Below are 14627 nucleotides of genomic sequence, written 5' to 3'. Positions count from 1 at the left end.
CAACCAAGTCGGAAGGCATATCCTGTGGTCGTGGAAAAAATGTAATTGTTTCAGCATCAGAATATTGGCCTGCATCAAGCAATGAAAACAATTGAGGAGGAAACTTGGAAAGATCATGGTTAATCATCTTCAAGAAAGAAATTCAAATTGAGAAATGTGAGAAATCATGAGAAATATTGAAGTGTGTGACTTTTTTTTTTGGCTAGGCAGTGCATTTAATTTCACGGTGATGGAGCAAGTTGTGCTTTAATCGGGTATGAGCCTGATTGAGTAATGTTATGGGGACTTTTTTCAACAATATTTGAAACAAAATACATATTTTTCAACAATATTTGAAACAAAATACATATTTTTCAACAATATTTGAAAGAAAAATCCACAACCTGTCAATTAGCGCCCCCCCCCCCCCCCCCAATGAACTGTAAATCAGGACAAGTAGATGTAAGCTATGTTTCCCATTCTGCATTGGCTGTTGCATTTTTTGATTGGCCAATCAGAATATTGTTGCTAGGCCGTTATCTGTTATTGATTGGTTATCTTGCCTGTCATTCAAACTGGAGGCGGTACGCTAAGCCAGTGCGCCACCGTGCTGCATGTTTTACTGTGTACGTTTGTAGTCGTGCAGGAGTATGGACGGTTTATTGAAAGTTGATCTAATACAACAGTAGTGATTTACTGTGCCTGATTTTGGACCTCAAGAAGAGAAGAGAAGAGACGGCACGACTGAAACATTACATTTCGTCCTTTCCATTCTGAGGTACGGTTAGTCAGATTAGTCTTTGGTATTCAGTAGCATTTTGTAAATTATTGTGATGTCTTAACGTTTGGTGTTGCATGAATTGAACTGTTTTTGGATAACTCATAGTTTGTGACAAAGTACTGTTTGAGAAAGTGGATGCGTAGATCGGGACTCAGAATGGACGCAGTGTCCATTACGGAGACTGTGCTTAAAATAGCATCTGCATCGATTGATAACGTAGAAGTAAAAGTTAAAACAAAAACACTGCAGCTAGGAAAAGATGCATTAAAAGTTAAAAGCGCGCTTCCTCCTGACGCCTTCCTAAAGCCACCGAGATTTCGAATTATAATACTGCTTAAAAGTAATACCTGTTCTGACTGTGAAACACATTATCTAAAAAGTAAAACACTAATAATATTTTATTTTAATTTTAATATTCTGTTAATATTCTATACGTAGTGACATAAGACAAAACAAGTCTTACGTTGTTTTCACTTTAAACATCATCATAATGAGACAATTTGTAGAAATGTCTCAGTGTTAGCTATTATTATTATTATTATTATTATTATTATTATTATTGTTTAAAAATGTAAATATACAATAATTAATATGAAGTGAGTTGTATTTAGTTATATATATATATATATATATATATATGTATGTATATATATATATATATATATATATATATATATATATATATATATATATAATGTATATGTGTGTGTATATATACAAGAATTATGTACAGTTAACAAGATTAGTTGTATATTATGTTGCCTGTACAGTTAAATGGTCTGAGAGGAGGACTGTTGGTCAGTGGGAAGAAAGCAAGTACAGAATGAGCGAATATTTATGTCTTCTGTTTCACTAAACTTTATGAATCTGAGAGTGATCTAGGTTGGCAAATAGTCTACACATTTTTGTAGAAATGTCTTTATACCTGTTTTACGCTTCCTTCTCAGTAACCTTACACCAAGTCATCTGTATGATTCTTTCTGACATATAAAGATAGGAAAGCATGCATGTCCTGTCATTTTGTGTCAGCAGGCCACAAACAAATAGACCTGTTGAAAATAGACAGGAAACTAAATTTTAGTTAATTTTCCCATTTTTAGAAGTACAGCCGACAAATCATAATGGCCTTTCTAGACTGCATAAGTTAAGCTGATTGGGATCAACTGTAGTGACAAAGGTGCTGAGCTGTTTAAGCTAAACCATCTTGCACAGGCTTGCAGTATGCACATCAGAATGAAAAAAAGTCATGGCATTATGTTTACACACTGCAATTCTCATGACAAGAATCAGATAATGGGATAGATACAGTGCAGCAGATGCTCATGGGGTCTGCTTCGGTTTGGGTAGCACAACAGCTTTGTTTTCCCTCTGTCTCAAATGAAATTAATCAAATTAGTAAAACTATATATCAGAATAATACTATTTTTTGTGATAAACAATATCCAGTGAGTAACTACAGAAAAAGAGTAGTTTTGAGAAAAGCCACTGATCATCTGCCATTGTTTTACAAGATCAATAAATCCATTACATTTTGAGATATTTACACTCTGACCTAGACTACTATAGAAAAACAATCCTTCCCAGGTAAAGACAGTGTTGAAACTGTTGTATCCCTTCTAACTGTAAACTCTATTGCTATGCATGTTTGTTGCCGACTTATATTTCAGCTTTCCCTGTGGAAACACTGTTCCTGGAACAAGGACAAAACAATTTCTTTTTGAAAATGAGATTGTCCTTGCAAGAGTATGCAGCTGCATTAATTAGTTGAACGCTAAATGACTGAATTGACACCATAATAGCTAATTATGCTCAAGAGCCTGCTTGACCAAAGCGGCAAACACAAAGGCTGCTATACGGAGTATTTTGTCTCCACTTCATACCTAATGAATTCATCTGATGTATTTTGACTCATACATAAGCATGTATAAACAAACACAGCAGTTTGTTCCATTGTAATTGTATTTATGTGATGTGACACCATGAATGTGACACCAAACCATGGTTTGTTGAGCTCATCCATGTGCTTGGTGATTGGATTAATGACATCAGCATGTGCTGATAGTGCTAACCATTGTTGGACCACAGGGCTGTTTTGTTTGTATGATAAGCCAGTATACAAAGTCGGTCTGGTGATGCCACATACTGAAGTCTTAATACAACGTTCTGGTCTTCTACACTACTTTAGCACTGCCCAAGTATAGATCATCCCATTAAGTATGCATTTTATTTATAAACTATACTGAAACATCAACACACCTTGTTTTTAATTTGACCATTGCTCAGAAAAAGGATGGTGAGAGTGTAGGGAAAGAACAGCAGCAAAAAACTAATGAGAAAAAAGACAGCTGGTAAAATGGTGTCTTTCCTTATTTATGATATGATGTTAATTACCCTGAGTGTGATTGATAGCTAGAAAATTCACATTTATAAAAAGGCAACAAATTGCTGCATTACCATTCATGTAAATTAACATTACAGGTAATCACATGAAAATCTAACATTAGCACGCCAATATACAATCACCACCAACAAAGTGGACAGTCCACTGGAGTAATGTTGATAAATGTAGTCAAATAGTAATTGTAAATTTACCCTAGTAATGTCAATAATCATAATGCAAATATTTTATATATATATACAGTGTGTGTATATATATATATATATATATATATATACACACACACACACATACTGCTCAGTCAGCCATAACATTATGATCACCTGCCTAATATTGTGTTGGTCCCCCTTTTGTTGACAAAACAGCTGTGACCCATCGAGGCATGGACTCCACTAGGTCGCTGAAGGTGTGCTGTGGTATCTGGCACCAAGATGTTAGCAGCAGATCCTTTAAGTCCTGTAAGTTACAAGGTGGGGCCTCCATGGATCGGACTTGTTTGTCCAGCACATCTCACAGATACTCGATTGGATTGAGATTTGGAGAATTTGAAGGCCAAGTCAACATCTCAATCTTGTTGTTGTGCTCATCAAACCATTCCTGAACCATTTTTGCTTTGTGGCATGGTGCAAAAGGGTGTACATCTGCAACAATGCTTAGGAAGGTGGTACATGTCAAAGTAATATATACATAGATGGCAGGATGCAAGGTTTTCCAGCAGAACATTGCCCAAAGCATGACACTGCCTCCGCCGGCTTGCCTTCTTCAAATAGTGCATCCTGGTGCCATGTGTTTCCCAGGTAAGCGACGCAAACGCACCCAGCCAACCACATGATGTAAAAGAAAACATGATTCATCAGACTAGGCCACCTTCTTCCATTGCTCCAGTTCTGATGCTCACGTGCCCATTGTTGCCGCTTTCGGTGGTGCACAGGGGTCAGCCTGGGGACCCTGACTGGCTATGCAGCCCCATACACATCTAACTGTGATCCACTGTGTATTCTTTTGATAGATACTGACCATTGCAGACTGGGAACACCCCACAAGAACTGCAGTTTTGGAGATGCTCTGATCCAGTCATCTAGCCATCACAATTTGCCCCTTGTCAAACTCGATCAAATCTTTATGCTGGCCCATTTTTCCTGCTTCTAACACATCAACTTTGAGGACAAATATAATATATCCCACCCACTAACAGGTGCCATGATGAGGAGACAATCAGTGTTAATCACTTCACCTGTCAGTGGTCATAATGTTTTGGCTGATCTGTGCATATACTACAGTGGGCAGAATGGTTGTTTAGTGGATGCCATTCCAGCCTTGCAGCTCCATGGTCCTGGCTTTGATCCTGAGCTCAAGCTACTCTCTATGTGTTTTCTCATGTTCCTCCAGTGTCCATGAGTTTTAGATAAAGTTCAAATTAAACATTACGATATGGAAACTTTGTGGCACTAACTGTATCATGTTTATTATTACCAGATGGACTGGCTTGAGTATATCAGAAAGAACTGATCTCCTGGGAGTTTCACAACAGTATCACAGTGGTTCAGAAAACAAAAAACATGAGGGTGTGCAGTCTGAAACACCATGCTGATTAGAGAGATCAGAGGAGAATGGCCAGACTGGTTTGCGCTGGTAGGTAGTCAATAGTAACTTAAATAAGCACTATTTATAACTATGGTGAGCAGAAAAACATCTCAGCACCCGCAGGTACCCGCGAGTCTGAACTTCCAAAATGCAGCTTCAAAGGGCTCTAAACGATCCCAGCCAAGGAAGAAGGGTCTTATCTAGTAATTTTATGGGCTGTGTGTGTGTTCGTGTCTGTATAAGCAGGGGTGAAAGCAAGTAAAAGCCGCACAGTCAGTTTCTTGTGAAAGGCTGTTAATAGATTTCTTTCCTTTTTTTTTTTGTCTTGTTCTTCATTTTGGATTAAAGAGGATTAAGACTAGTTTGTTAGTCTAGGACTAGTCAAAGGAGCTGATGTTTTGTGTCCCCTTGCTCCAAAATAGGTTATAGAGTTCCACCACGGCCCTTACCTGTGTGCTCCACTGCTTCCCCTGTGATCCATTCTGGGCTGATTGGCCTTTCCCACTGTGCTCCCGTGCTGTCTCTCCTGCCACTACTGCCATGACACGCTCTAAGACTTTTCAGGCCTACTTACCCAACTGTCATCGTACATACAGCTGTATCCACTGCAGAGCTCATTTGGCCAACCATGACGAGCTCATCTCCAAGGTCGGTACCAGCCCATTATGTTGATTTGCCCTTTTTTGTTGCTTTGTTTGTGATTTAAATAAGCAGTCATGAATATTAATCTCAGATCAAGGTGATAACCTTTAATTATGGTCTGAGATATTCAGTTATATCATAATCAACAAAAACACGTCTAGACACATTGACAGAGAAAGAAAGCAGTCAAATTTTAGCCTAATTTGTAAAGCCTTACTTTATATATATTTACCACACTATTGAGAACAGAATTGTATGTGCTATTGTGGAGCAGCATCATTCATTATGACTTGATATGGGTTGATAGAGGACTAAAACTTACCAAATGTGGAAATAATTCAGGCACTGTCTGTAAATTGCTATTTTTCCATGCTAAACAAAACCTGTAACAGCCAGATACATCTATGAAATAAATTAACAATAACACGAATAGGTTGTATATTCTTCCTTGCAGTAAGATGTTCAGGTCTTAGCCATGAACCTTTATTGAAATTGGCATAAAGCCAAGTAAGAATGATGATTAGCTGACTAGCTAACTCAATCATGCATAGCTTGTATTAGCTAGCTGTGACCAGCATTATATTTCCTCTCTTATTCATTAAGTTAAAAATGTAAAATTCTAACCAATTCTGACCAATTAAAGCCTCATGGTCAAGGCTGTGTCTTACTATAAATGGTATAAGTGGTTGCTTAGGGCCTCTGGACCATCTTAGGGCCCCATCATCTTTAAAATAGAGCACACTTAAAAGCACACTTGAATATTGATTGCTGAAGAAGTCCATGTATCATGCTGTTCCGGGGCAGAAACAAACGCAAAGAAAAACAGCAGACAAGGAGAAATAAACCAAAAGTAATGCTATGAAAGTAACATTTATTAAGTGGATGTACAAATTTACAAAATTAAGTGGATTTACAAAGTTTTTTTATTTTTTGCTTCCATTGTTGATGTAATTGAACGGAAAAAATACTGGCAAACTAAGTAGTATCTACAGCCTATACAAGGCCTGCAGTATCTACAGCTCACCAGAATGTGGAGAAAATAATACTGAAATGGCTTGTAGCACAATACTGCTCAACATTTTCACACTATCCAGAATTCAAAGCAGGTCTATTGCATAACATCTACAATTGTACAGCACACGATCACACACAAATCTTTTTTCTTTTTTTTTAAGACTTGTGTTTAGGTGCGGTAACGCATTGTACTGCTGTGGTGTAACCAGAAATTAATGTTGGAAGGATGAGAAATTACACAAAATAAAATCACAATTGTTATCTTGATCTGTAGAATTAAACTGGTAAGTGTGGTGCATTTCAGGTGGCTGTCAGAAGCCAGTAAAAGCAGTGATGACACAAATTAATTTAATTATTTAAAGCACCATCAAGTCAAACATCTGTCATGAAATGGAGGTGAAGATGGATGTAAGTGGAGTAATAAGGGCAGACAGACAAATCTAAAATCAAAACAGAAAACAGGCAGAGGTCAGGCAATCAGCAAACAGTAGCTAGAATAACCCAAAACAAAGAGAACCAGAATGTTGCAACATAGAACAAAGAAGTTCGGCAAGGACACGCACTGCACACAATATCCCATTCTGCTTTGATGCAGCCAACAAATATGACCACTGGGGAACCCAATTTCTAGCAACCACCAGAACTCCCATGTTATCAGTCACTGGACTTTTAATTTAGCTTACCTGCTTCCCTTTTATGTGTGTTTGGTTTTCCCTTTTTAAGCTCCTTTGTTCCAGTGCTTCTTTGTGAGGTACACACTCAGTATCTTGTGATTTCTGATGTTAAGCTGTGTATTATCTGCATGTTTTTTCCAGTTTTTGTCTGTATTCTTGTTTTTTGATTCCGGTTTGCCTTGGATATTGGTGTTTTGCCCCTGTGGTTCTTGGACGCAGTTTTGATCTCTCACTGGGCTCACATATGTGTTCCTAAACTCTGGCAATTTTTTTTTTTCAGTTCCTAATTTTGTGACTGTTTCATACCTTTTGTATTCCCTGTTTTTGTCTCTGACTGCCTTTTTGTGACATGGCAAAATTATGTAACTGTTTCATCTTAGCACCTTGTTGTATTTAATAAATTACATCCTGCACTTGTATCCAACCTCTGTGAGTCTGCCTCGTAACAAGGCATCAAAAAAAAAAAAAGAACTCTTCATGCCAAACACAGAAACCCACAGGTTTAAATAAGCCAAGAGGTAATTAATGGCAAAACTGAAAACAGGTGAGAGCAAATGGGAAACATGAGGGAGACAAGCAAATATAACAAAACACAAGTGAACAGGTAAACAAAATATGACAAACCCAGATGCACACATTGTAGTGCTGAGCAGCTCTGTTCACAGTGCTGGGCATGAGGGGGAGGAGCCTTGACACTGTCAAACTAATTTACTGTATTAATATTGTTGCCATCAAATATCTTTATGACAAATCTGAAAATTATTAAAATAATATGTTAATTAATAATAGAGGAAAATTACCTTTTCTATTATAGATCTGGATCTCCTTTTCTTTGGTGTTAAATTCGACTGGAACACGTCAGTGGCTTTCACCTCCATATCTCTGTGTTTATAATGATTAGTACCTTTGAATGAGAAACAGGAAACATACATCCTCCCAATTGTCTAATCTTGTTTCTCATGACAGCAGCTGGTAACCAATAAAATGTGATTAAGCAGGAAAATGCAGTCATGCATGCAAAAAACTTACAAAAAAAATAATTGTCTCACATAAATGCAGATGTGACCCAGGCAGAATCTGATCTAGAGTAAGCAGAGCTCCTTGTTCAGCAGTTGTTATTATATTGTGTATTGAACTATTCTTTATTAAACTCTCTCATTCAAGATAATAATTATAATAAATAATAAATAAACTGTTCATTCCTTCATGTAAACTAATTTGATTGGTGTTCGGGAAGTGCCACCACATACATCCCCCAAGTGTTCAGAAACAGCCCTGCTCTTTTTGCAGAGTATATCAACACCTGTTAGTATTAGTAAAGTACATTACCTATTTAGTATCAGTTTTTCACTCATTACATGTTATACATTTCTTTCTGCAAGTGAATTAGGACATCTACTTACTTCACATCAAAGATCATTTTAAAACAATCAATTAGAGACACATTTATTTTAACTTTAATTTACACTGCCTTGGCCTGTAGGGCTGTAGTTGCAAGGATGAAGCCCCTGCATTAAAAAGCCACACTGTTGATGTTAAAATGCCCATTGTGGTCACTTTCGGTGGAGGTCAGAGTTCAGTATGGGCATTCTGGCTGGCTTGCAGCAATACTACTCGATATGCAGCAAGTGGCGAGTACCATAGCCTGAATTAATTTTTTATTCATACCTTGCATTAATGGGTCCTGGGCAGCCGTGACCTTGTCATTGGTTGTCCTTCCTTGGAACACTTTTGGTAGATACTAAACACTGTATACCAAGGAACACCCACAAGACCTGCTGTTTCAGACATGCTCAGACGCAGTCGTCTAGCTATCACAATTTGGCCCAGATTCTTACACTTGCCAATTTTTCCTGCTTCCAACACATCAACTTTGAAAACTGACTGTTCATTTGCTGGCTATTATATCCCTCCCTTTGATGGTTGTTACTGTAACAAGATTAATGAATTAACTCAATACTGTCCATGTCGCCTCACATCAATGAAAAATCAGTGTGATAACAGTCTAACGTTGAGCAAACGGTATCCAACGTGAGCACAGGCAAAGAAAAAAAAAAACAGATAACAGTGAGCAAAACAAATGGCTTGGAATAACAGAACACAAAGGAAAGTGAAGCTGTAACAAAAAGAGGTTTATAAAGGAGCAAGGTGATGAGTGTGATTGAAATTGAAAATGAAAACAGGTGAGCACATAGTGTAGTATTGGTATGAAGTGTTAGGGGAAGCTATATGCTTGCATTAGGTTTAGGCAAATAATAATGCATTTTTTGCTCTAGTCAGTGTTTGAGAGAGCTCTCTCTAGATCTCTAGATACTATATAATTAATTATACAATAACAAAATAAAGAAAAAAGGAAGGGAAACAGATACAGAACTCAGAAGTAAATGTAAAACAATTATATAATATAAAAATATATAAATATAATAATCTTATATCTCATTTTGGATATGTAATTTGGATATTTTTAACCTAACGTATGTAATATGTGTGCAAGTGCTATTATACATTAGATTCTTTCTCAGTGCTCAGCTGAACCAGGCGAATAATGCACCAATAACTCTGGGGTCTTTTGATCCACAGCCATATGGCCAGGGACCTTTTGGTCCACTGGCTTCCCCCATCTGCCAAAGCTTTCAGAATAGCCATGAGAGAATATTTTTTCATCTGTTTTATGTTTTATTGTTATGAGTGTTCTCTTATCAGTATGTTTGAAACTTTTTTTTTTTTTTTTACATTTACTTCAATAAAACAAAGTTGTCACAGGCAATTGAATTAATGTTTCTTTTTGCAGTCATTTCAAGGTAGTCAAGGCAGAGCCTATCTGTTCAACTCTGTGTAAGTGTCTATAACTGATTCATTATTGGAATGTAAACTAATGTGTCACTTAATTTATCAGCTAAGGTAGTATTAGCTTCATTCTTTCCTCATATTTATCTTCATTTTCCCTTGTTCTCTCCCAAACATTCAGGGTAAATATTGGTTGTGGGCCAGCAGAGGAGAGGGTTCTGCTGACAGGTCTCCATGCTGTGGCTGACATCTACTGTGAAAATTGCAAAACCACACTAGGATGGAAATATGTGAGTGTCTGATAATATGCTCTCATTGAGCAATCATGCACACCAAGTCGACTTGCACACATTCATACAGGACACAAATGCTTCAGGTACACACACTTGTTTGAAGAAGGCTGTGCCCTAGTAAAAATGTTTTCAAGAGAGATTTGGTGAGACATTTCTAAGGCTTAACAACTTTAGATATATGGGAGAAAACTTAATTGAAAGAAAAAAGAAATGTTATGTTGTCCGAAGAAACTCACTAGACTGAGCTGGTGCAGAAATCACCATGGTAATAGAACTGACAAAACACAAAAGTTATTGTGTAGGAAATAAAAAAAACAATAGTGCAAACTGTTTTAGCAAAATAACAGTGGCATTGGTAAGGCTTCAGTCCCAAATGTTGTTGTTTTAATTTATTACACAGGATGTTTAACTGCACCATGGTGGAAAGAAGCGGGGATAATAAAGTGTTGTGCAAATCAAAATTCATGGAAATGGCAAATTTGGCACTTTTTTTAAAACAATATGTCCGAAGTTGACTGTTTTCCAAAGACTGAAGTTTATTCCTCTTATACCCCAGCAAATTAGCAACTGTTTTAATTGTAATTGGAAATTTCTTTATGGCCTACTCATCACTTTTAACTATTTATAGTAATAGTAAATGTTGTGGGATGCTAGAGAAGTGCTAAGTGCTACAGTGACATAAATGATAATCTCCACAGAAAGCTTCACCATATCAACAATTTCACATTAATGGATAATATAGAAATCCAAACAAGCACATTCATTCAACCCCGTGATTTGAATTTCAGGAAGGGAAGGGGTTCATTAGTAATCTGTGTTGGGTGGCAGGGGGTCTTTTTTGTAGATCTTTTTCTAATGTATTGCTCAACATGCAGTGAACAGAAGGCAGACATGTCCAGATAAAAACCCAATGTACACATTTCAATTTCAATTGTTCAAGTTCAACAAGTTTTGTTTCTAAGTGAATTCCATGTGAATGAATTGAGAAGATTAACACAATTAATTTAGTGTATATTCAACATGATTTGAGTGTGTATTTTCCAAGCTTTGAATAAAAACAAACACTGAGCATGCACGGGAGCTGAGAACCAAACCAACTGCACTGTCATTTTGCAGGATTCACATTACTGCTGTGCTATTGTACGTTGTAGGTTTTAATCGAATAAATTTAATACTATAGAACTGGTTATACCCACACCACATAATGCAATCTAGTCATTACAAAACTTGTTTAAATGTAGTATAAGAAGTTAATGTTTTATTATTATGCTTAATATTGTTTTTTAAATCTGACTGATCACATATTCCTTTATTTATATTTGTCCTGTTAATAACTTCAAAAATGATGAGAAATTAAATTAAATGTGCAGCTTTAAACACCTTGGTATCATTGATGGAAGGAGGGAGAGCTGCTCTCATGCTGCGCTACTTGGCCCTGTCAGTAAGCACCCTGTGTGCAGGGATCTTACAGAGGGAGTGTTTAAGCTGTGTGATATGCAAAACAAGCCATTCATGTTTTTTCCTTCCATCAAGTTGAGTAAACTGTTGTACTGCAGTTAAAATTTTTTACAGGGTAAAATAGCCTATCTACAACCTGTTATTTTTGTATTCAAAGTATAGTTTGACCAGGTATGACTTTGTATGATAGATGTCTGTCTCTCTCTTCCTCATTAGGAACATGCCTTTGAGAGCAGTCAGAAGTACAAGGAGGGGAAGTTTATCATTGAGCTTGCCCACATGATCAAGGACAATGGGTGGGACTAATGACCTTAAAAATGCATAGCTTTTTTCCTGGATACTCACTCACCTGACCTATATCTTCAAGATATATATATCAGGGCTGTGCCTCTCCTATGTGCAGATGTGTGCACGTGTTTGTTAGCATCACACTGAGAATTTGCACTCTGAGTTTTCGCTCAGTTCAATACAGCAAAGTAAGGAAGTACATCCTTATAGAACATCCATGCTTGTATACAGACAGTGAAACCAGGTAGCTGGATTGAATAGGTTTCACAAAGCGCATTTTAGTTCCACTTGCACTGTTCCCCAATGGCTGGACCCATGGAGAAAATTTATTTTTTTGTGCAGCACCTTACACTAGTGCCTGCTGGTCATTTTACTTGAGACACTAAAATACTTACACAGCTGTCAAACAAAAGAACAAGTTTCTTTCTTGGTCCCTTTGATGGGTTGCACGATTTATTTAAACATGTATTTATTGATCTTGATTTTCTTTATTTGTTTCAGGGGCAATAAACCCTGTGTTGAACCTGTAGCAGACCTGATTTTTTTCAGTAGTAGCATCTTTATATGTATTATCTCTTCATAATGCTGTTCTTTTTTTCATATGTCTAGTGATTGTTATGTATGTGGGTCAGTTATACAAGTGTTCACTCTCCTCTCAGTATTGTGGATCTTTGGTTGATATTTATTATTGGGGGTGTGCTCTTACTCTCAGTTTCTCACTGTCATCATCATCAGCAACATCATCATCATATAATGTGATTTTAGCACAGGTCTACAGCTTAAATCAAATTAGACCATTAAGATCACCAGACATCACAGAAATTTTAATAAACCCTGTGTGTGTAACCAAAGACTTCTCAATCAGCAGTACACTGACCAAACTGATTTCTGTGTCCAGCTTCTTTTACATTATTATTTACACATTGTGGTGTGGAGATTTCTAAATATGATTGTACATTTTGTGTCATTTGTAGTTGCTTTGAACATATACATTACACAGTTATGTATAAGCAAATTTGGGGTGTATTTATTCTTAATTATTAACAGTCTTGTCATGTCTGTGAACTATGATCTGCTATGGGCATGGTATAATTCCTCTTCTTTATAGTTTAAAAGATGTATTTTATGATTTTCTTTTTTTTTTTTTCAAAAATTTGTTGAGATTGAAACATTATATTTAAGTCTGTTATCAGTAAAGCTGAGTTTATGAATGAGTTTTCATTTCCTTTCCTTTCATTCCATACTGGAATAGTGCAAAAATAGTCATAAATTGCAAAATTGTGGCTGTTATCTGGTAGGTTTACTTTCTGTAAACAGCATTCATATTGGGGAAACAAAATGCACATAAGCAAAGCCCAAATAGTCCTTTTGGACATTTCCTATGTAACAAGTATATTAGAGACCTTTGTGTGTGTGTGTGTGTGTGTGTGTGTGTGTGCGCCTACTGGGATGATGGAATTACTCAGCACTGTTTATAAGAGCAGATGGTAAGCACCCTCCCAAACATTGACGACCATGGCGACAATGTGAATGACTAATATTGCCTTTTTAATATTGCTTAGCTGATAGCATGGTACTACTGTTTCATACATGTCCTAGTCAGGAGAAAATCAAGCCTATAGAGCTCACTATACAGTAGGTTATGGTTTAGAGCAAGAGACGTTCAGAGGTTCAGAATGATAGTAATATAAAAGAAACCCTACAAACTGACAACTAACAGTACTCATTGTATATAGAAATGACAGTACATTGCTATAAATGAGTTAGTGGGTCCAGGCCTCCTGGTCCCCTCCCCTTCCCTTGGACAGTCACACCATCTAAAAATAAATGCAGGGACATTGAGAGGGAGCATTTCAAACCAAAGGCAAATTACATAAACACAGGCATAACCATACAGAACATCTCTCTAAATGGTGTTTCTCTCAGGAACATTTGACCACAATTTTAATTCATTAAAATAGTTCACATTTTCTTTTCATATATCCATAAAATACATAGAAATTGTTGCTGATATATAATATATATATATATATATATATATATATATATATATATATATATATATATATATATATATATATAAATAAAAGAGAGAGAGAGAGAGTAATGTGAAAAAATTAGGACATCCCATTGAATATTCAGTTCCTTATTAAGAAATGTCAACATTTCAATTTCTGATCTTGTTTTAATTGTACCTGTAGATGAAAGTGATGTAATTGCATGCAAACAACAAAATATCACTTTGTTTTCACTTATTAAACAAAAGAAATCAGCAATCTTGCATGTTCCTCAAGCACCTTCTGATACAATGTAGAATTCATAATAGATTCTATGATGGTGAGCTGGCCAGGTCCTGCTGCAGTAAAGCATCGCCAAACCATAACACTTCCACCTCCATGTTTCATAGTTGGTATGAGGTTCATTTGCTGAAATGCTGTATTTGGTTTATGCCAAACATGCTCTGTTATGGTGTCCAAATAATTCAATTTTAGACTCATCTGTACGAAGCACATTATTGCAGTCTTGGCCTTTGTCTCTGTGTTCTTTGGGAAATTTCAGTCTTGCCCTCATGTTTTTTTAGGCAGCAAAGGTTTCCTTCTTGCACACCTTCTATAATAATTAAAGTTGTATAGTCTCTTTCTGACTGTAGATTCATGAACCTTGGCATAAACTGTAGCAAAAGCTTGCTGTAGGTCCCATGATGATATTTTAGGGTTTTTGGAGACGTC

At 36.6% G+C, this 14627-nt stretch overlaps 1 protein-coding gene across 2 annotated transcripts; it reads left to right on the top strand.

Moving 5' to 3' along the window:
- The first annotated feature begins 574 nt into the window (after window positions 1-574).
- Window positions 575-13112, top strand: ypel2a (yippee-like 2a). Of its 2 annotated transcripts, XM_058411036.1 has the most exons (6): window positions 575-757; window positions 4635-4790; window positions 5165-5390; window positions 9864-9907; window positions 10041-10149; window positions 11827-13112. In XM_058411036.1, the coding sequence occupies exons 3-6, from the start codon at window positions 5283-5285 to the stop codon at window positions 11914-11916; spliced, it is 351 nt and encodes a 116-aa protein (XP_058267019.1). In that variant the 5' UTR covers window positions 575-757; window positions 4635-4790; window positions 5165-5282; the 3' UTR covers window positions 11917-13112. The 2 variants fall into 2 exon arrangements, with proteins under 2 accessions (XP_058267019.1, XP_058267018.1); XM_058411035.1 differs by lacking the exon at window positions 4635-4790.
- The last annotated feature ends 1515 nt before the right edge of the window (window positions 13113-14627 follow it).

This window comes from Hemibagrus wyckioides, linkage group LG16 (genome assembly GCF_019097595.1).
Source record: "Hemibagrus wyckioides isolate EC202008001 linkage group LG16, SWU_Hwy_1.0, whole genome shotgun sequence".
Lineage (NCBI taxonomy): Eukaryota > Metazoa > Chordata > Actinopteri > Siluriformes > Bagridae > Hemibagrus > Hemibagrus wyckioides.
Note: the sequence above shows the minus strand (reverse complement) of the source record. Positions and strands in the feature narration are given on the sequence as shown.